The sequence below is a fragment of the Mus musculus genome, chromosome 6 (assembly GCF_000001635.26).
Source record: "Mus musculus strain C57BL/6J chromosome 6, GRCm38.p6 C57BL/6J".
Classification (NCBI taxonomy): domain Eukaryota; kingdom Metazoa; phylum Chordata; class Mammalia; order Rodentia; family Muridae; genus Mus; species Mus musculus.
In genome coordinates this window covers 85,627,472-85,647,872 of record NC_000072.6, presented here as the reverse complement: position 1 = coordinate 85,647,872, position 20,401 = coordinate 85,627,472, and the positions used below count along the sequence as shown (strand labels likewise).

Genomic DNA, 20,401 nt, shown 5'->3' with positions numbered 1-20,401 from the left:
ATCATGTTAGCTTTTGAAAAGGATTAAATAATTTTTTTTTAATTATCAAGCCTCAGTTTTTGTTTGTTTTTGATAGGGAGTAGGAGTTAGGTAGGAATCAAACCTAAGGCCTCATGCCTACAGGATAAGCATCTATTATTATTGAACCACAGCCAGAACTCAGTCTTGAATAAAATAAAATCCCTTTAGTAGTTGCTTTCTGTTAAAGACAAAAATAAAATTAAATTGGCTTTTCTTCTTAAGTTTTTCATCCCAAAATATCTTCAATTTTGTTTTGTTTGTTTCCCCTCTGTCCCAACAATTTCCTACTGGTACACACACACACACACACACACACACACACACACACACTCACACTGACATCTGTCTTGGATGTGTAGTTCACTGACCTGAGTCTTCAATTGGATGAGTCTTCCAGTGAGCTTTTCAGGAATAGGTTATATTTTCCAGCTTACATACATTAGTGAAAAGGTCTATTTTATTTTATTTCATTTCATTTCATTATTTCATTTCATTTCATTTCATTTCATTTCATTTTATTTTATTGGTTTTTCGAGACAGGGTTTCTCTGTGTAGCCCTGGCTGTCCTGGAACTCACTTTGTAGACCAGGCTGGCCTCAAACTCAGAAATCCCCCTGCCTCTGCCTCCCGAGTGCTGGGATTAAAGGCGTGTGCCACCACGCCCAGCAGAAAAGGTCTTTGTATGGCCATACTGTTTGATGAATATGCATTAAAGTAACAAATACTTGATTTATATTCTTTCTTCACTAAATACAGATCATTTTCAGCTCATTTATAAATTATTTTAAGAAAAAAAAAGATAATCTTGTCCCAGTAACTATACAATTTAAGCTTAGAAGCTGGTGAGATGGTTCCGCAGTCAAAGAGCACAGGCCAGTCTTCCAAGACCTGGGTTCAATTTCCTGCACCCATGACAGCTCATAATTGTCACTGCAGTCCCAGGGGGTCTAATGCCCTCTTACAGCATTGAAGAACCATGCACACACATGGTGTCCAAACATTCAATAAACACTCATACACATAAAATAAAAATGTTTTAAAATCTTAAATCTTACAGATTTACAAGATTTTTAAGTTAAAATGTAGAATATGCACTTCAGTCTCTTGCTATTGATTTCTGTTGGAATTATAAATGATGTTTCAATCTACATGTTATGTTCTTATTTTATTTTATTTTATTTTATTTTATTTGAGAGAAAAACACTTCCAATTAGACCCTGAATATTACTTCTGCTCACATCATGTTGTCTACTGCCCACATCACCAATTCAATTTCTTTCATGTTAATTTTAACCCTTTGTTAATATAAAAAAAAAAAAGATTTTAAAATGTGAAGTCAAGGGTTGGAAAGGTGGCTCAGCAGTTAAGACCACTGAGTGCTCTTCCGAAGGTCCCGAGTTCAATTCCCAGCAACCACATGGTGACTCACAACCATCCATAATGAGATCTCATACTGTCTTCTAGGGTGTCTAAAGATAGCTACAGTGTACTTACATATAATAAAGAAATAAATCTTTGGCCCGGGGCGAGTGGGATTGAAGAGAGTGGGGCCGGAAACAGAAGAAAAGTGTCTGAAGCCAGCTGCAGTGTGCTTAGATATAATAAATAAGTAAATCTTAAAAAAAAAAAAAATGTGAAGTCAAATTTTACATTTTCAGGAAGCCAGCACCCACATGGTGGCTCACAACCATGCCTAGGTCCAGTTCCAGGGTATTAAACTCCCTCTTCTGGCCTTCAAGGCCAGCCAGGGCTACAGAAGAACCTTGTCACAAAAACAAAAACAGTTTAATAGATATATTATTCACATAACATAAAGGCTACCAATGTAAATGTGTGTATGATTTAGCAGTATGTAATGGATTCACAATCAACAACTCTGTAATTCTCACCACACAGCCTTATTTCACACATTTTGTTCACATCAACTCATAGATTACATGACTGTGAATGGCTCAGACTATTTATTGCTCAGTTCTCCCACTATGTTAGGTTTTTTTTAAACTTTCGTTTTCTTTATGTTGTTACATATATGTTATTCCTTGATGGATTTTGGATCCTTTTTTAAGTATAAAATGTCATTGTCTTTTAGAAATAGCTTTCATTAAAATCCACTTCATTTAATATTACTACAGCTAAACTCTATGGCATAATTTTTTCCATCTTCTTTTTGTCCTATTTGTTTCTGAATTTAACATGAGTATTCTGTAAATTAGACTATAGTCAGATCATGTCTTAACTACTCTGCTGATATCTGTCTTATACTTTAATGCACTAATATTTAATTACAGGTAATGTAAAACTTAAGTCCATTTTATTCCTGTTTAATAAAGCTGTATGTCTAGGTTTGTTTCTCAATTTCTCTCCTGTGAAATTTTTCTGTTCAAAAAAGAATATTTGCTACTATGGCCTTTAAATACTGAATTTTTTTTTACTATGCATTTTTTGGTTGTTTCATAAAATTGTCTTGTCTTGGGAATTACCATTTGCACTTTAATTTACAACAATGTATTTGGGTAAATGCCAAGAGTTATTAAAAACAAACAAAAAACAACAATAACAACAACAACAACAAAATCTCCTATGTAAACGTTCTCTTTGTTTTAGAGACTAATTTTGCTAGATATTGAATCTTGGTGGAGGTACAGTTTCCCTGTTTGGTTTTCACTGGGTTTACTGCCTAATCCTTCATCCCTCCTTCCCTCTCTCTCTGCTTCCCATTTCTGTCAACACTTTAAGGATCTCATTCCAGTTTCTCCTAAGCTTTAGGTTTCTGATAAGATCTTATCTGATGTGTCTTGATAACAAAATCTAGCAGAGTTACTTCTCTTTGAATGCTCTTGAGCCTCTCTCTGACCTGGGTTTGGACAGTTTGATTCACACATCTAAATGCTGTCCTGTGGTTTTCCTACTTGGAGGTCTAAGTTTTTCAGTTCTCATCAAGTTAAGAAATTTAGGGTCATCACATGTTCAAATATTCTTTTCTCTGTTTCTGTCTCTCTTTTCAGTTTGATGTAGAAGAAACTCAGTAATAAGGAACTTACTAATAAATTTGCTTAAGTTATTCAAGTAGAATTTAGCCTCCAAATTATCTAAGATTGGTATGTGCTACCAAGGTCTGTTAGGAATAAGCAAAATTTAGGATGCCACAATGTAAATGTTTACTCAGTATTATTGACCGGCTGCCATCAGGCTCCATTCTCACAACAAAGGCATGCCTCTAAAGCAGCTGCTCTCAACCTGTGAGTCTCACCCCTTCCAGAAATCTCTATCTCCAAAACTATTAAATTACTATTTATAACAGTAGTAAAATTATATTTATAAAGTAGCAACAAAAATAATCTTATGATTGGGGGTGAGCAAGACAACAGTGGGTAGCAACTACTTGAAAAAGAGCACTGGTATATTTAAAATAAATCTTGCAAAATGTAATAACTTTGCGTGTGCAAATCTGCCTAAATGGCCAGACTTGCAGTCTCTAGTTTCTATTGAAACTGTTTTCATCATAGCCTGGGCAGGGATGTGAGCATGACTGTCTATAGGATGCGTACACCTGAAGTGTACAGAAGTTAGGACGTCTCCTGCTCAGTGCCAGCTCCTATTTATCAGATGCGTTAGTAGGAAGCGCTTCCTTCATTTCTAAGCAGACAGTGATTCTCACTGAGAAGGCGCACCATTTCTATTACACTTTTAGTCCCTCCACAGGCAACTTAATAGTGCCCTATAGAACTCTGGGGTTTATTTCTTTTTCTGTTTTGTCTATTTCTCACACACCACACAGAATCATCTCAATGGACCTATCTTTAGGTTCACTGTCTCTTCTGCCTGAACTTCATCTGTTGAGTTCCTCTAGAAAATAAATTTGTGCTTTTCAAGTCAAAAATTATATTATAGTCCCTTCTAATAAATCCTATCTCTTTAGAACATTATCTGGTAAGACAATGTTTTTATATTTTTCCTTGGTTCTTCAAAAGTTGTTTCATTTAGATTACTAAACACTTTAATTAGTTAAGTATTTGTGTAGTAAGTCCAATGTCTGGGATTCCTCAAGCACTTTTTTCCTGTGTATGGATCATATTGTATCTTGTGTTTTTCCTTTATAATTTTTGTTGCAAGGTGGACACTTAAATAATATAATATACCAAATGTGAAAGTCACATTCTACTCCCACCTCAGGATTTGTTATTGTTTTATGTTGTTTAGTAGCCTCTGAACCAGGGGTAAAGACTACACTTGATTGTATATGGCCATTAAAGTTCCTACTGGATTAGTGTGGTAGTGAGCTAATGCTTATATGAAGACTGCTTGAAACAACTGAAACCAGTAAGTCTTCCAAGTCTTTGGCTCTGTGCTTATTCTAAAGGGGCTTTAATACCTACACAGGCAGCTGTCAACTCAATTTTAGCCTTTTTTTTTTTCTCTTACACAAAGTCTCAAATAACTCACTTATTATGAATCAGAGGTTGCTTAAGGCATGAAAACATCCATATTTGACTAAAAAAATTTCATTATCAACCAGCCAGCACACAGTGTTTCTAAAAATAAAATCGTGAATAATTTTTGCATAATACCTGAATGTGAGCTCTCAACAGTGGTATCAGATTTGGAATCCAGATATGAAGGAACTCTTTTTAACAGTGGAACATAATACATCTTCGAACTACCAGATGGCTTATATGGTAACAGCACAGGCTGGGCTGAGAAGGTAAATATCAGAGCTGTTAGTAAGAAAGCAATGACTCTCCAAATACACACCAATACCTTTCACCTGCCAGGCAGTGCTCACATTTCTTAAAATACATGAATGAACTAAACATAAATTCACCTTTGCTTTCAACAGAAGACAGAATTCTAGAGATGGGAAATACATGACACAGTTAATTAAAATATACAAGCAAGTTATCTGGCATTTTAAAAAGTTAAAAAGACATCAAAGTAAAAACAAAGCGAAAAAGATCTGACTATTCAAAGATCATCAGTTTGGGGGCTGGAGAGATGGCTCAGCGGTTAAGGGCACTGACTTCTCTTCCAGAGGTCCTGAGTACAATTCCCAGCAACTACACGGTGGCTCACAGCCATTTCTAATGGGATCCAACGACCTCTTCTGGTGTTTCTGAAGACAGCAACAGTGTACTCATATACTTAAAATAAATAATTCTTTAAAAAATCATCAGTTTGATGTAGACTCTATCCATATTTTTCTTCTGTTTATACACTCATCATAAAGTAAAAGTTTCAATTCAATTTTTCTGTTTTATAAGAAGAGTATTAATTTTACCCTATTCATACACAGAGAACTCTGATATAAATGTAGGTTTAAATTTTTTTCAGTTAGGTCTCCCTTCTTGTGGTTCTGCCAGCATCATGACAGCTACAAATTCTAGGCAAGACACAAATTGTCCCATAGCCTGAATCTCAGAAACAGGCATTGGAGGCACACCGAAAATGCTTTTACCACCTGGGGCAAAACTTCAACTGGCTCAAAGACATGTCTGTTATTTTAAACTACTGAAAATACATACACACCTGTATGTTAGAGTATGTGTGAATGCATATATATTTGGTAATGATACGAACTGGTATGTGCATGTTAGATATGTATACACCATCAGTGAGCTGTATCACCAGCATCCATTGGAGATTTGTTTTCTTTTCATATATGTGTGTATATGGTTATGTGTACATGTGCATGTTCTTATTCACATGTGTCGGGGTTCACATGTATGCACATTTCCATACAGCAAACAACATTCCTGAATAACAGATAATTATTTCATACACACTGGTTTTTTTGTGTGTTTGTGTTTGTTTGTTTCAAGACAGGGTTTCTCTGTGTAGCCCTCGCTGTCCTGGAACTCACTTATAGACCAGGCTGTCCTCGAACTCAGAAATCCGCCTGCCTCTGCCTCCCAAGTGCTGGGATTAAAGGCTTGCGCCACCACCACCTGGCTCAGATGGTTATTTCATAAGCAAGAAATACGCTATTACTATACACAGTTAAAGCCATATTACTATGAACCAAATGCCAACAGTTCTTACATGCTAAGTATATTTTTACAAAAATCACTGGACAAAGTCAGCCAGCCATAGCAGCATGAATTTCATATACTCTTATTAACTCTATTTAAAATAAAGATGAAAATCCTATTCTTTTCACAGGTATGCAAACAAAAACTGGATACAGTAATATTATAGCATAATGCTGATATTAAAATTAGGTTTAATGATGAGAAAGACAATTAACATTTTAAAGATAATTACACATAGGTTGGTTTAATGATGTAAAATTCAGTTATATCCTCTTACCGTCTTTGCCATGAGAAGCTGGGATTTGCTGCACTGAGGATGATGAGGCAAACCTGGATGGCTTTTGGGCCATGGGGTCTAGAATGCCCTGTCCACGATCATCCGCATGAATAAAAATTTCAGATGAAAATGTGGTCTTTTCTGGACTTTCTGTTGTTATCTGAGTGATGGCATCAGATGATAACTTTCCAAAGGACGTAGTAAAGGAAACCTTACTCTGTTCTTGTGAACTAACAACAACAAAAAAAGACAAAACAACTCATATCTTTGGCAAGGAATATTTAAGTAACCATGCAATTGTAAGTATAGTGATCTCGCATGTTAACAACCTATTTCCATAGTATTCTTCATTTTGTAAAATATATAGTAAAAAGGGATCAAGCATATGTTTATTATTTATTCTAAAATCATTTTAATTTCTAATACCTTTATGTAATTTAACTGAAGAAACAGTACTTCTTAGTTAAAATTAATAGACTCATTTATTTGTTTAATTTGACAATTAATAGAAGCTATATTAAATGCCCAGAGGACACAAAGATAAACATGAAACAAAGTCTTCTCATAAAGGAATCATAATGGTAGAACCAGAAGTTCTTTTTGTTTAATTTTCAAGACAGGGTTTCTCTGTGTAGCCCTGGCTGCCTGGAACTCACTCTGTAGACCAGGCTGGCCTCGAACTCAGAAATCCGCCTGCCTCTGCCTCCCGAGTGCTGGGATTAAAGGCATGCACCACCATACCCGGCAGAACCAGAAGTTCTAAAGGGTGTGTCTGTGTGTATTTAGTCAAGATTATTGAGAATTCATGTTAAAACAAAGTAAATGAATGATTGCATAAACAAACATGTAGGAAGGCTAGTTTTGCTTATGAAAAATTCCACAGAACATGCACACACCCCTCACCAAAGAAGGTAAGGCTTAACTCCAACTCCCAAACCCCCAAGCACAGGCTAGATCTCAAGGAACACAACCTAAAAAGTGAGAAACCCACCTACTTACTGAGCAAAGATGACATCACACTATACTTGTGGGTATAATTTCCCCTATCTGATGTGAGGGTAAATTTCATTTGTGGTATTCTTTCCTCAAATTTAAAGCTTCAGTCTAATCACAAGAAAACATCAATCAAACTAGAATGGAGGATCTATTTAATAAATGTCTGGCATTCTTCAAAATTGCCAAGTCCATTTAAAAACAAGGAAGGAAAAAGGATTGTCATATACTGAAAAAGGCTAGAGAGATACTTGCATTGTCATAGCAAAATCCACAGGCTGTGTGGCCTTTAGACAGAGCTCACTGATTACCAGTCTGGAGGCTCAGAAGGACAATGAGGCAGTGAGATTATGTGTCTGGTGAGGACCTCTATTTCCTGGTTCATAGACGCTGCCATGAGTCCATGATGGGAGGGACGTCTTTGGATAAAGGCATTGAGCTCATTCATGAGGCACTCACTCTCACCCTAAACACTTCGTTGATGCCATAGCTCCAAACACCATTGTAGTAGGGATTAGATTTTAATATGTGACTTTTGAAGAAACTAAGTATTTAAACCACCACATTCTGTTCCTGGTTCCCAAAATTCATGTCCTCACATGCAAATATACTCATTCCATCCCTATAGTCTTAACACATTACAGTAAAATCTCTTGAGGTAAAGTCCTGAGTGTCATCTAAGTACTACCTTTATCAGAGGCAGATTCAATGTACAATTTATATGCAGACAAACTGTTCTCCAACTATGAACCAATGACATAAAACATAGTATGTCCTTCCAAAATACAACAGTATCATTTCATAAGGGAAAGAGAGAAAAGGAAATATCAATAATCTTGAACAAAAACTCTGACCTCTCGTCCCTGTGACTCTGGCAGCCTTTGGGGTTTCTCCCAATGACCCTCTAAATCACTTCACCACAATGTTGCTGGGTATAGCACATACCTGGGGTCCTAGAGCCACACCTGAGATGTTGAAGAAGTGAAGTGACATAGAATATGGGACAGAAGATCTGTAGGACAGCACTGAGCATTAAGCACAGAAGTTGCACAAAGACCTGAAATGTCTCCTTTGAAATAATGACCCCAAGTCCCTGCACTTTGGGTTAGCAGCAGGAAGGACACCAACAGTATCTGAATTGCCTTTGGATATATTCTTCAGTATTCTTAGTTATAAGAACAGATCTGGCTGATCCATACTTACTTTATCAAATGGCCACTTGGCCATTATACTAGTGTTCTCTGCCAAACACACTTTCTCATTTTTATAATACAGAAATGTTAGATATTTTCCAACAAATAATCTCTACTTCTTTTGATATTAAAATTTTATCATTAAATCGTTTCCTTCATTGCAGAAGAGGTGGGCAAAATGTAAAAGCTGGAAATGGGAGCAGTGCTCTGAAATACTGTCTTTTGGATATAACAAGGCCAATGTAGTAAAACTCTCACAGCAGCTGTGGTACCTACACAAGACACATACAGGTTCTGATGTGTCAATATTCCAGCAATAACAGCCCACTTCTTGATGAGAAGCTACTGGCAATTAATGGCTGATGAATGTGGAAGAGAAAATATACACGCAGAATTCCTTCTAGCAATCACTCAGCTTCTCCTATTTCTTTCTTTTTAAATTTAATTTTATTTGTAATTCATTTTTTACAGTCCATATTTCATTCCTCACCCCTCCCCACCCCACCCCACCTCCACGTGGATGCCCCCACTCCAACCCCCACCTGACCTCTAAACTCCCTGGCACCTCCAGTCTCTTGAAGGTTAGGTGCTTCAAATGTGGAAGAGTTAATTTTATTCAGGGTAACCACTGCTAGTTAAGTTGCTAATGATCTAATTAATAATAACTTTGTGCACATGCAAAATAATAAAGTTAAATAAATTAACATTTTTAAAAACTTATTTTTCTTACTCTATTACTTACTAACCAACATCTAAGAAAAGCCAAGCTGTACCTTCAATACTTAGCGATTTCAGCCAAGTTCCTCACTTATAAGTTCTCCCTTCCCAAAACGATTATTTCATCTAATTTTCTTTTTTTTTAATTAGGTATTTATTTCATTTACATTTCCAATGCTATCCCAAAAGTCCCCCTCACCCTCCCCCACCCACTCCCACTTCTTGGCCCTGGCATTCCCCTGTACTGAGGCATATAAAGTTTGCACGACCAATGGGCCTCTCTTTCCGACTAGGCCATCTTCTGATACATATGCAGCTAGAGACACGAGCTCTGGGGGTACTGTTTAGTTCATATTGTTGTTCCACCTATAGGGTTGCAGATCCCCCCAGCTCCTTGGGTACTTTCTCTAGCTCCTCCATTGGGGCCCTGTGACCCATGCAATAGCTGACTGTGAGCATCCACTTCTGTGTTTGCTAGGCACCAGCATAGCCTCACGAGAGACAGCTATATCAGGGTCCTTTCAGCAAAATCTTGCTAGTGTATGCAATGGTGCCAGCGTTTGGAGGCTGATTGTGGGATGGATCCTCGGGTATGGCAGTCTCTAGATGGTCCATCCTTTTGTCTCAGCTCCAAACTTTGTCTCTGTAACTCCTTCCATGGGTGTTTTGTTCCCAATTCTAAGAAGTGGCAAAGTATCCACACTTTGGTCTTCGTTCTTCATTAATTTTCTTAACTTCCATATTGTTTTAAAATATAGAGTCTATGTATGAGAGAAAGTTCGATGTAATATGTGTGCCTGCATCTGGCATGTCTCAAGCTTAGCTAATGATCTCTACCTCTACTCATTTTCCTGCAAAGGACTTCATTTCAGTTTTCTTCATGGCTGACTAAAACTCCATTTTTTATAGATTGCATATTTTCTTTATTCATTTATCTCCTGTTGAACATCTAGTCTGATCCTGTGACCTGACTTTTGTAGATAGTACAGTCGTCAGCACAGATACTCAGTTTTCTTCAGTAGTAAACTTATATTCCTCAGGTATATTCCCAGAACTGGTAGAATTAGATCATATGGTATTACAGTTTTGGTTTATAGGATTGCCACATTACCTTCCACACCAGCTGTAGTAAAATCTATATCCCCACCAACACTGCCCCCTTCCCCTGCATCCTTGCCAGCATTTGTTTGATTTCTTGATATCAGCTACTCTGACTAGAGTGAAATGGAATCTCAGCCTAGTTCTGATTTGCATTTCCTGATGGGTAAAGATACCAAATATTTTTCCATATACTTATAGAGCACTTGTACTTACTCTTTAGAGAATTGCTCATTCTTTCCATTTATTGATTGGGAGATAAGAGTTTTGATGCATACTTTTTTGAGTTCCTACTATTTCCCAGATAGTAGTTCCAGTCAGATGAATAGATGGAAAGATTTTCTTGCATTCTATATGCTATCTTTTCATTCTGATTAATATTTCCTTTCTCTGCAGAAGCTTTTTAACTTGAAATGTAGTCTATCAACTCTTGCTGTAACCTCCTAAGCCACAGGAAGTCAAACCCTATGTGTGCCCATGTCTTGAAGTACTTCCTCTATACGTTCCTACAGGAGTTTTAAAGGCTTAAGCCTTATGCCGAGATCTTAATTTTGAATTTTATTTTTGTGTAGAGGAAGAGGCCTGCTCTGTTTGCCATCCCATCCCAAGTCCCCACTACCCCCATACACACACACACACTTGTGATTGCTTTCTTCTCTCTCCCAAGTGGGATTGATATACAAGATACAGTCCACAGGATTCAAAAGGCTCAACAAGCTGAAGTGCCCTTGTGAGCATCTCCTATTTCTAATGGTACAGCTTCATAGTATATTTGCTTCTGTGGTCAGAATGCTTCTGTGATTCAAAAAAAGCTTGTCGAACCTTCCACAGTCACACCTGTGACCCATAATTGCTTCTGTCTGAAAGAATTACAGGGATGGAATGGAGAGAGGCCTGAGGAAAGGAAGGTCCAGCGACAGGCCCAAAGTGGGATTCAGCTCAAGGGGAGGTTCCAAAGCTTGACACTATTACTGAGGCTATGGAATGCTCACAAAAAGGGATCTATCATGACTGCCCTCCGAAAGACCCAACAAGCAGTTGAAAGTCAGATGCAGTTATTTGTACACACTCAACCAATGGACAGAAGCAGCTGACCCCTGCTGTTGAATTAGGGAACGCTGAAAGAAGCTGAGAAGGGCAATTCTGTAGGAGGACCAGCAGTCTCAATTAATCTGGACCTCCCGCCCCCCAGATCTCCCAAACACTGGACCACCAAACAGACAGCATACACCAGCTGATATGAGGCCCCTAACACACATACAGTAGAGGACTTCCAGGTCTGTGTTCATTCAGAGATGAAGTACCTAACCCTGAAGAGACTAGAGGCCCCAGGGAATTTAGAGGTTGGGGGTAGGGTGTAGGGGCATCCATGCGGAGATTGGGGGGGAACGGGGGAGATGTGGGATGTGGAGCAGTCGGAGGGTGGATGGGGAGGGGCGGGGAATGGAATATGGAGTGTAAAAGATGAATTACAAAAAAAAAAAAATTAAAAAAAGAAAAATAGGAGAAGCTGAGTGATTACTGGAAGGAATTCTGCGAGTATATAAAGTTTTCAAAAATAAATTTAGCTACTTTTGGTGGTGCTTTTCTCTAACTCCAAAAATGATAAAAATTTTAAAAGGAAAGGAAAGGAAAGGAAAGGAAAGGAAAGGAAAGGAAAGGAAAGGAAACATAGTGTGTTGCATTAGAGAAAAAATGAAGAATATACCCAAAACACAGAAAAACTTTTAAAACTTTATATCTGAACAACCATCCTAAGAGTAAAATGTGAATAATCATTTTATATAGCAACAAAATAAGGTTTCAACTCAACATTCCTATTCAACATTTTAGTAAATTGTTAGTGATATGCAGAAATAGTGGGCAGAAATAGAAAAAAAGGTAAATGAGTCAAAAAGTAAAAAGCCATAAATATCATGTACATAACCAATAAAAAATACTATATAACCTGAGAATAAAACTGACTTTTTAAATTGCCAGGTATAAGATAAAAAAAAACTTTAAAATCCATTAAAATTTTTCATCTCAGAAAAGTTATAAATTTAAAATATAGAAATATCATACATGATACTATAAAAGTATCAAATAACTAGTGAGTATAATAGAAGATATAAGAACTCTATTAATATAGGAAGGTCAAGGATGGCCTTAAAAAGATCTCAGGTTTTAATTGGTAGCTGAAGATCATTAACCCATCTAAAACAGGGTTTACTGTGTAGCCTTGGCTGTCTTAGAACTAGCTCTGTAGACCAGGCTGGCCTTGAACTCAAGAGTGATCTACCTGCCTCTGCTTCCTGAGTGCTGGGATTAGACATGTTCACCACCACTGCTGGCTTTATCTCTTTGAACGTTAATTTTTTAAACATCTTTTTCTATTTTTTTTTATGTGCATTGGTGTCTTGCCTGAATGTATGTCTGAGTGAGAATGCCAGATATGGAGTTACCGACCGGTATGAGCTGCCATGTGGGTGCTGAGAATTAAAACCCAGGTCCTCTGGAAGAGCAGTCAGCTCTCTTAACCCCTGAGCCATCTCTCCAGCCCTTGAAAGTTTTACTCTATAACTTAATATATAGGCCAAGCTGGCTTGGAATTTATGACAACCCTTCTTTTGCCTCAGCTTCATAGATGCCTGAGCCACCACATTCAGCTTCTCAGAACTATTTTTGTGTTTTCCTGTTACTCTGTGTTTATTTCAAATAAAAAGGAAAAAGCAAAGCAGCATCAATAGCCAGGGCTCATGACACACACAATAACCCCAATATGTGAGGCAGGAAGGATGATGACAAGGCTGAAGCAGGCCTGAACTACAGAGAAGATTCTATGAGAACAGAAAGAGGCTGGGTGTGGTGCACGCCTTTAATTCCAGCATTTAGAAGGGAGAAGCAGGCAGATTTCTGTGACTTCAAGGCCTAGAGTAAGAAGAGAGAGAGAGAGAGAGAGAGAGAGAGAGAGAGAATTAAAAATAAAAACAGTCATAAGCCACTCAGATAAGAAAGCATGATTCTGTATAGTTATAAATAATAAGCTGAATTTGCTAAATACTAAGATATTTATATAACTTTAAAGAATCTTATAACATATTTAATTACGTAGAGAAAAGAATAACTTAAAAATAGTAACATGTAGCCGCTACAGTCTTACTAAGTAATTCAAGTGATGGTTTTCAATCATGTAACAAATTAAAACTTTGTAACATGTTATGATATAATGATGAAAGTCAATATAATTTGTGCTACATAAAGTAACTAACAGAAATGCAACTATAAGAAAACTCAAAGAACATTTCACAAAATAATCATTTTATGAAATCTTAAAAAACTTCAAGCTTATGAATATTAAGAAAGTACTAAAGCTGGACGTAGTAGAGCCCATCTTTAAGTCACAGAATTTGGGACGCAGTAGAAGGTAGACCTTTGTGTTCCAGACCAGCCTGGGCTACATAGTGAGTTTCAGGATAACCCAGACTATATAGAGAGACCCAGTCTCAAAAACAAAAAAACAAATAAAAACAAGAAACCACTGAAGAAACAGTTTCAAAGGAAAGGACTTTAAACACACATAAACTAATATAACATGTAATTTTGAATTATTTCTTCTGCTGTAAAAGACACCAGCAGGAGAAGTAGAGAAGTCAGAATGACACTTGTAATTAATTCCAGTATCAATTTCCTGACCTGGATGTTTTCATTGTCACTATGTAGAAAATCTTTTAGGAAATGAAAATGTGTCATGTTAAGTGATTGGGCAGGTCACTAACTCCCCAAAAGACTAAGTACAAGGAGAACTTACAACTTCCCCATAACTTTTAACTCAAATGCACTCTCCTTCTCTCTCTCTCTCTCTCTCTCTCTCTCTCTCTCTCTCTCTCTCTCTCTCTCTCTTAAGGGAAGGACAGAAATGAGAAAATCATGCTTGGAAGTGTGATTATATGTTACCATGCAATATGTGCCTACCATGTCTTGGCTAAAAAGCAGACAAATATAGCAAACGGAAATACAGCAACAAGTCATGGGACAGCCGAACTGGATTGTTCTCTGCTCAACACAGCAGCATCAGAACACACAATCTTGACAACCATAAGTTGGTCAAAATAAAAACATCACAAAGCAATTCTGAACATGTTTACATAGAGTGAATGAGGTCATTCTTCCGAGTAACTGAGGTCATTCTTCCGAGTAACTGCCGTGATTACAATGTAATTAAAAAACACAAAGCCAGCAGGGCAGGGGCGGTGCACACTTTTAATCCTAGCACTTGGAAGGCAGAGGCAGGTGGCCTGAGTTTGAGGCCAACTTGGTCTACAGAGTGAGTTCCAGGGCTAGTCAGAGAAACCGTGTCTTGAAAAAAAAAACAAAAACAAAAACAAAAACAAAGAAACGAAAAGAAAAGAAAAGAAAAGAAAAGAAAAAAGAAACACATAGCACCAGTCAATGGGACAAAGAAAAACCTGAAAACTACATTAAAAAAAAAAACTCTCTAAAAATGTAATACAAAAGAATGCTAAAATTAACAAAAAAATATGAATACATTATTTACTCTTAAGAAGGTAAAAACCCAAAACAAATTAAGATGCAAAATATATGACAAAAGAGTAGAAATTAACGAAAACCACTAAAGAGGCTTACCAAAACCCCAATTTTTAACCCTTAACAATAATTACCTCACAGAAAGATTACCAATTATCAGAAAAGGGGGTGAGGGGAAGCTAATGTCACAACAGGATATCACATGTCAACTTATAAAAATTTTGGGGTTTTTTCTTTTGGTTTTTTTCAAGCAGGGTTTCTCTATGTAGCCCTGGCTGTCCTTGAACTCGGAAATCCACCTGCCTCTGCCTTCCAAGTGCTGGGATTAAAGGCACAACCACTGCCCGGCTAGAGAAAAAAAAATTTTAAAACATTTTTTCAAAACACTAGAAAAAACTGTATAGCCATATGCATTAAACAAATTAATAATAAACTAGTAATAAAAACTACCCCATCAATGACAATATCATTGGTGAATTCTACCAAACATAAAACTGATTCCAAATCTTCAGACTACCAATACTTTCATAAAGAATTCCAGTTCAATACTGGAAAACTACTGGTGAGTGAACGCTTCTCATGAGCACAGCTGTAGAAATCTTTAAGCATCACTCCATCATATTAGCACAGGAGTCCATGAATTACGGATGTAGATGACAATCACTACAACACCCACAATAATAGTTTCCCTCTGTTTCTGATGCTTGATCACCAATTTCCTTTTTATGACTTCCCCCGCCTTTCCCACTTTAGTTCCTTAGCTGGACAGGTTGGCAAGCAAGTCTTTGCTTACCAGTAAGAAAATGTAGGCCCTTCACACATGTCTTCTCCTCTAGCTATTAGAGCTCAATCCACTTCATTTGCTTTGTGCATGCCAGCCAGACCTGCTTATGGACAGATCTCCCTGAGATTTTTTGTGTGAATGAGAAATTTTCTTTAATATTCTCTTGATGTGAAGAAAACAATGACTATAAATCTATTTCGTTTCTGCCAGGGTAACCAATCAACCATGAAAAAAAAAATTAAAGATGTCTCTAAAGGGATGAGACAGAGTTCAGCAGTTAAAGCACCTACTGCTCTGCCAGAGGACCCAGATTAGGTTCACAGCACCTACATGGTGGGTCACAACCATCTGTAACTCCAGTTCTTCTGGCCTCTGTGTGCACTGTACACTTATGGTATACATACATACATACATGCATACATGCATGCATGCAAGTATATACATACATATATATACATACATACATACATACATACATATATATATATACATGACAAAAATAATAAAATTTTTAATTAAAAAAAAGTCTTTTAAGACAGTTAAAGGTCTAAAGACAGTTAATAGGTCAGCATTTGGATGTAAAATGCCATCAAGGAGGTCCCTAGCCCTAGACAATAGCACTGGTTTGGGAGGCTGTAGAACCCTTAGAAAGTGATGCCTCACTGCTGGAAGTGGGTTGCTAGGGAGCGGGTGCTGGTAATTGTAACCAGCCCTACTTCCTGCCCTAGTCTCTCTTCTCCCTGTTCGGCTGAGATGTAACAATTCCCCTCACATCCTGCCATCATAATTCCTGCCACTTCCATCACTGTCCCTTCCCCCACTATGATGAACTGTATATTCCCAGCCCAGCCAAGAGAAACTTCTATCCCTGATATTCTCTGTAAGAAGTATTGCACCTCGTCCATTCATTTATTCCTCTTTTAATTATTTGCATCAGTAGACTCAGTCATATCTCTTTCACACTTTGAGTTGTAATTCAGTGCTTAAGTTACTCAGTTTCTGAGAGCAGTGACTTCAGGATTTTGCCCTACTCCCACTCCAGCCCAGAATCAGCCAGTTCTCTAAAGAACTCTTTTCTTTTTTCTTTTTTTCTTTTAAGATTTTTTTTTTATGTATATGAGTACACAGACATACCAGAAGAGGGCATCAGATCCCATTACAGATGGTTGTGAGCCACCATGTGGTTGCTGGGAATTGAACTCAAGACCTCTGGAAGGGCAGTCAGTGCTCTTAACCGCTGAGCCATCTCTCCAGCCCAAACGCTTTTCTTTTGTATGCAGCATAGTATTTCATCTATTTACAAACCCTGAAGTAAGCTCCAGATTTGTTACTGGATGTCATTGCTCGTAACCCCTTTTACAGACGGTTAGACTGATTGGCCAACATGTCTCAAGGATATCCCTCCCTCTCCCTCTCCCTCTCCCTCTCCCTCTCCCTCTCCCTCTCTTCCCCTCCCATAGATTTTGAATAAACACTTCTTCCTTCTTTCTTCCCAAGCCCTGGGAAGAAGTAGTATGCTACCTTCTCAACCATTTACATACAGGTAATTCTTTCTCCTTAGTTAAAAAAGACTTATGAAGGTAAAACTGAATCAGCGATGAATTACTAATACTAGCTTGAGTAAGACAAATCTAATTAACCTGTCCATGAACTTAGTTCCATTCCTGTAACACGAGGTAAGAGAGGATTCTCATCCAGGAACATCAAAACCATATACATTAACTGGTGGGCTGGCTAAAGTGCTTATGTGTCAGAATAACACAATACTATAAAGTTATGGGGCTTTAAAAGGAGTCTCTAAAAAATACAAAATATAATAGAGAAATCATGAGCTAGAAAGGAGAGAGAGAGAACTATATACAAAGAGAGTAAAATTGCAAGCAGAAATAAGGTTAATCCTGACCGTGAAGTTAACTGTTTTGAGAAATGACTGGATCTGTTTGAGGGTATTTAATTAGATCATGACAACTCTGATAGCTTAAATTACTGATGGATTCAAAATATAAACAGACTACTGGGAGATGGTAGAACTGTTCAAGGTAGGAAATAGTTGGGAGAAATTAGATCACCGTGGGTATTTTCTTGGCGGCTCCTCCACCTCATCCTCTTGTCGCCATGTAATATCGAAACAAGCAAACATCAGTTGACCTCTCTAAAACTATGGCCAAAATAAATCTCTCCACACTTATGCTGCTACCTCCCAGGATCTTCAGAGAATCTCCAATATAAAAATAAATAGTAAATATACTATGGGCCGAACAATGGTTCTTTTCAAAGTTTCCAATTTCTTACATCTGTTGTCAAATCTTACAAAAAGTTCTTCCCATGTTACTTCACGTTTCACGTTTACAATACCTTCACATATTCGCTTACTTACATACCTCTTAAGACCTCTACCAGACCAGTTAGATTCAATCTCCTATAAAGAAATCACATTGCCCTCCCCCAACCCCAAAGTCTTTCAGATTGCTTAATCCTTTGTTACAAATTCCATCGGTTTGCCTGTTATCACAGTGACTCACCCATCCGCAGATACTGGAGTCCCCTCTGGTTTGGAATATCCTTCCAAATGTGAAATGTTCACTTGTGTTTGCCTTGAGGTTACTATCTGGCTATTCTGAGGAGGTTTGGTTTTCAAGTCCTGAAAAATAGTCTTACTATCTGGAAGAGAAGACTGTGCGACTTGCAAGTCCAGTGGAGATTTAGGTCCTAGAAAAACTAAAGATTCTTGATCCTGTGCTACTGGTTTACAGGTCAGTAATTTGGAGGTTGGTTCCAATGACCTTGAAGATATAATTCGCAGATCAGAGTTAAACTCACTATTAATCCTTGTTTTAGAAGCAGGATCCAATGAATGAAACCTTTCACCTAAGGTTCCACTATCCAACTTGGAAGAAGTCTTGGGACAAAGAGTTATACGAACACATGAAAGTGCTTTTCTATTTGAAGGTGGAGTAGATGCAGCTGTACAGTGGTCAGGGGCTGACTGGGAGATCGCATCACTGACCTTGGCTTCAACATTTACCATATTAGAAAAGTATGACTGAGGTATATGCTGAACCTCTTCTAACTCATAATCCTGACCTTCAGAAAGAAGAGAGTTCTGTTTTCTCGTGTGGCCAACTACGTCTGGAGGTTTGCATTGTTGCTGATCAGGAAAATCGGGAGAAGGGTCTGCAACTATATAATCCTGGCACTTAGGAAAGAAAGAGTGATCTTCTCTTATTTCACGATCTACATGTGGGGCTTTGCTTTGTTCAGAGAGTTTTGGCTGCTCAAGAAAAATGCGAGAAGCAATTTCTGGACAAGAGGGAGAAGGGTATTTTCTCATCTGAAGATCTGTATGTGGGGTGTGGCTTTCCTCAAAGAGCTCTGGTTGTTCAAGAAAAATGCAAGAAGGAAGATCAGGAGTTACAGTTACATTCTTCTCTTTTACCTCTACTGTAGAAGTTAGTTTGTCCTGGCTAACAATGGTATCCTTACCAGAAAATTGAACTCCCTTGAAATTGCTAACATTTGTACTGACATTGGGTTCAGAATGGCTGACTTTAAAACCTAATCTTTGTAAGAGTTTTTCTTTTTGATGAGAATGCTCAAAATCAACAGGTAATTTTTGCCTTTGCCTACTACCATCAGCTAAAATAGTCACCGGTGTAGAACCATGCCTTTCAAGTGATGACTGGAAAGAGGTTTTCTGTTTAAGATCTCTAGGAGAAATCTGCTCTTCGGGGATATGAGGCTTAAATACCCCTAAAGATGGTCCACTACACTGGCTATCTGCAGTAACACCAACCTTACAACCAGAGGAATCAGAAATGCACTCAGAGTGTTCGTGAGAAGAAAAAGTGATGGCAGTAGTGAACTGCTTCTTGGGCTCAGGGGGCAGTATTTGAGATGAGGAAGGAAAATCCATTTCTTTAGCTGGCACACAAGTAGGTTCTACTAATTCTGATGGCTGGGGATCCATGTATGCATGGACTGGCATTCCAACACCCTTGCTAATTTTGATGTCATCAGGTAAAAGTTTTTGAAATGGGGGATGACTCTGTAACTGAAAGGAACTCCCTACTTTGAAACAGGGATTGCTCTGTTCTATTGATCTGGAAAGGTTGATGTGCCTGCCTCTCCATGATGATGGGCTCCGATGTCCTCTAATCAAGTCTGAAGGTTCAACAGATCGAAAAGCACAATGGCAGCTGTCTGGCCGTGGTTGTTCAGCAGTAAGAGTCCTGAAACATCCTTTCTCATGGCTCTCAATAATAATTCGACTACATACAGCTTCTGGCAAACATCCTATGCCTTGTGGACTTCGTAAGCCCTAGAAAATATAAAAAGTAATCCAATAGAGATATACTGATTAGTTTTATATCCAAGCTAAAAATAACCACAAGTGTTATCTTGTCTATAAGACAGATCAAGGAACAGCAGGAAAAAAAAAATGAAACTTTACAGAATAAAATGGCTCATGATAATGAAGAACACTTAGGAAACTCTTTAAAAATTGTTCTACTTGGAGCTAGAGAGATGGCTCACAGTGGCTAAGAGCATTGACTGCTCTTCCAGGACCCATGTTCAGTTCACAGCACCCAAATCAAGCAGGTCACAACCATCTTTAAAAAGTCTCCAAGGGCACCTAGATTCATGTACACATGCCTACATGCAGACACACAGGTATATACATACTTAAAATTAATAAAAGTAGTCAGATGTGGTGATGCATGCTTTTAATTCTAGCACTCAGGAGGCAGAGGCAGATGGATCTCTG

At 37.9% G+C, this 20,401-nt stretch overlaps 1 protein-coding gene across 9 annotated transcripts in view; it reads right to left on the bottom strand.

Annotated features, from left to right (window-relative positions):
• Positions 1-20,401, bottom strand: part of Alms1 (ALMS1, centrosome and basal body associated) — a 139,114-nt gene that overhangs the window by 78,739 nt on the left and 39,974 nt on the right. For 7 of the 9 annotated variants that reach the window (XM_006506052.3, XM_006506049.3, XM_006506051.3 and 4 more), the window contains 3 exons: positions 18,159-19,954; positions 6,325-6,554; positions 4,590-4,715 (listed from right to left, as the gene is read on the bottom strand). In XM_006506052.3, the coding sequence (XP_006506115.1) occupies positions 4,590-4,715; positions 6,325-6,554; positions 18,159-19,954 (2,152 nt within the window). The remainder of the gene's footprint in view (positions 1-4,589; positions 4,716-6,324; positions 6,555-18,158; positions 19,955-20,401) is intronic. The other 2 variants (XR_001785126.2, XR_377445.4) reach the window with 1 other exon arrangement.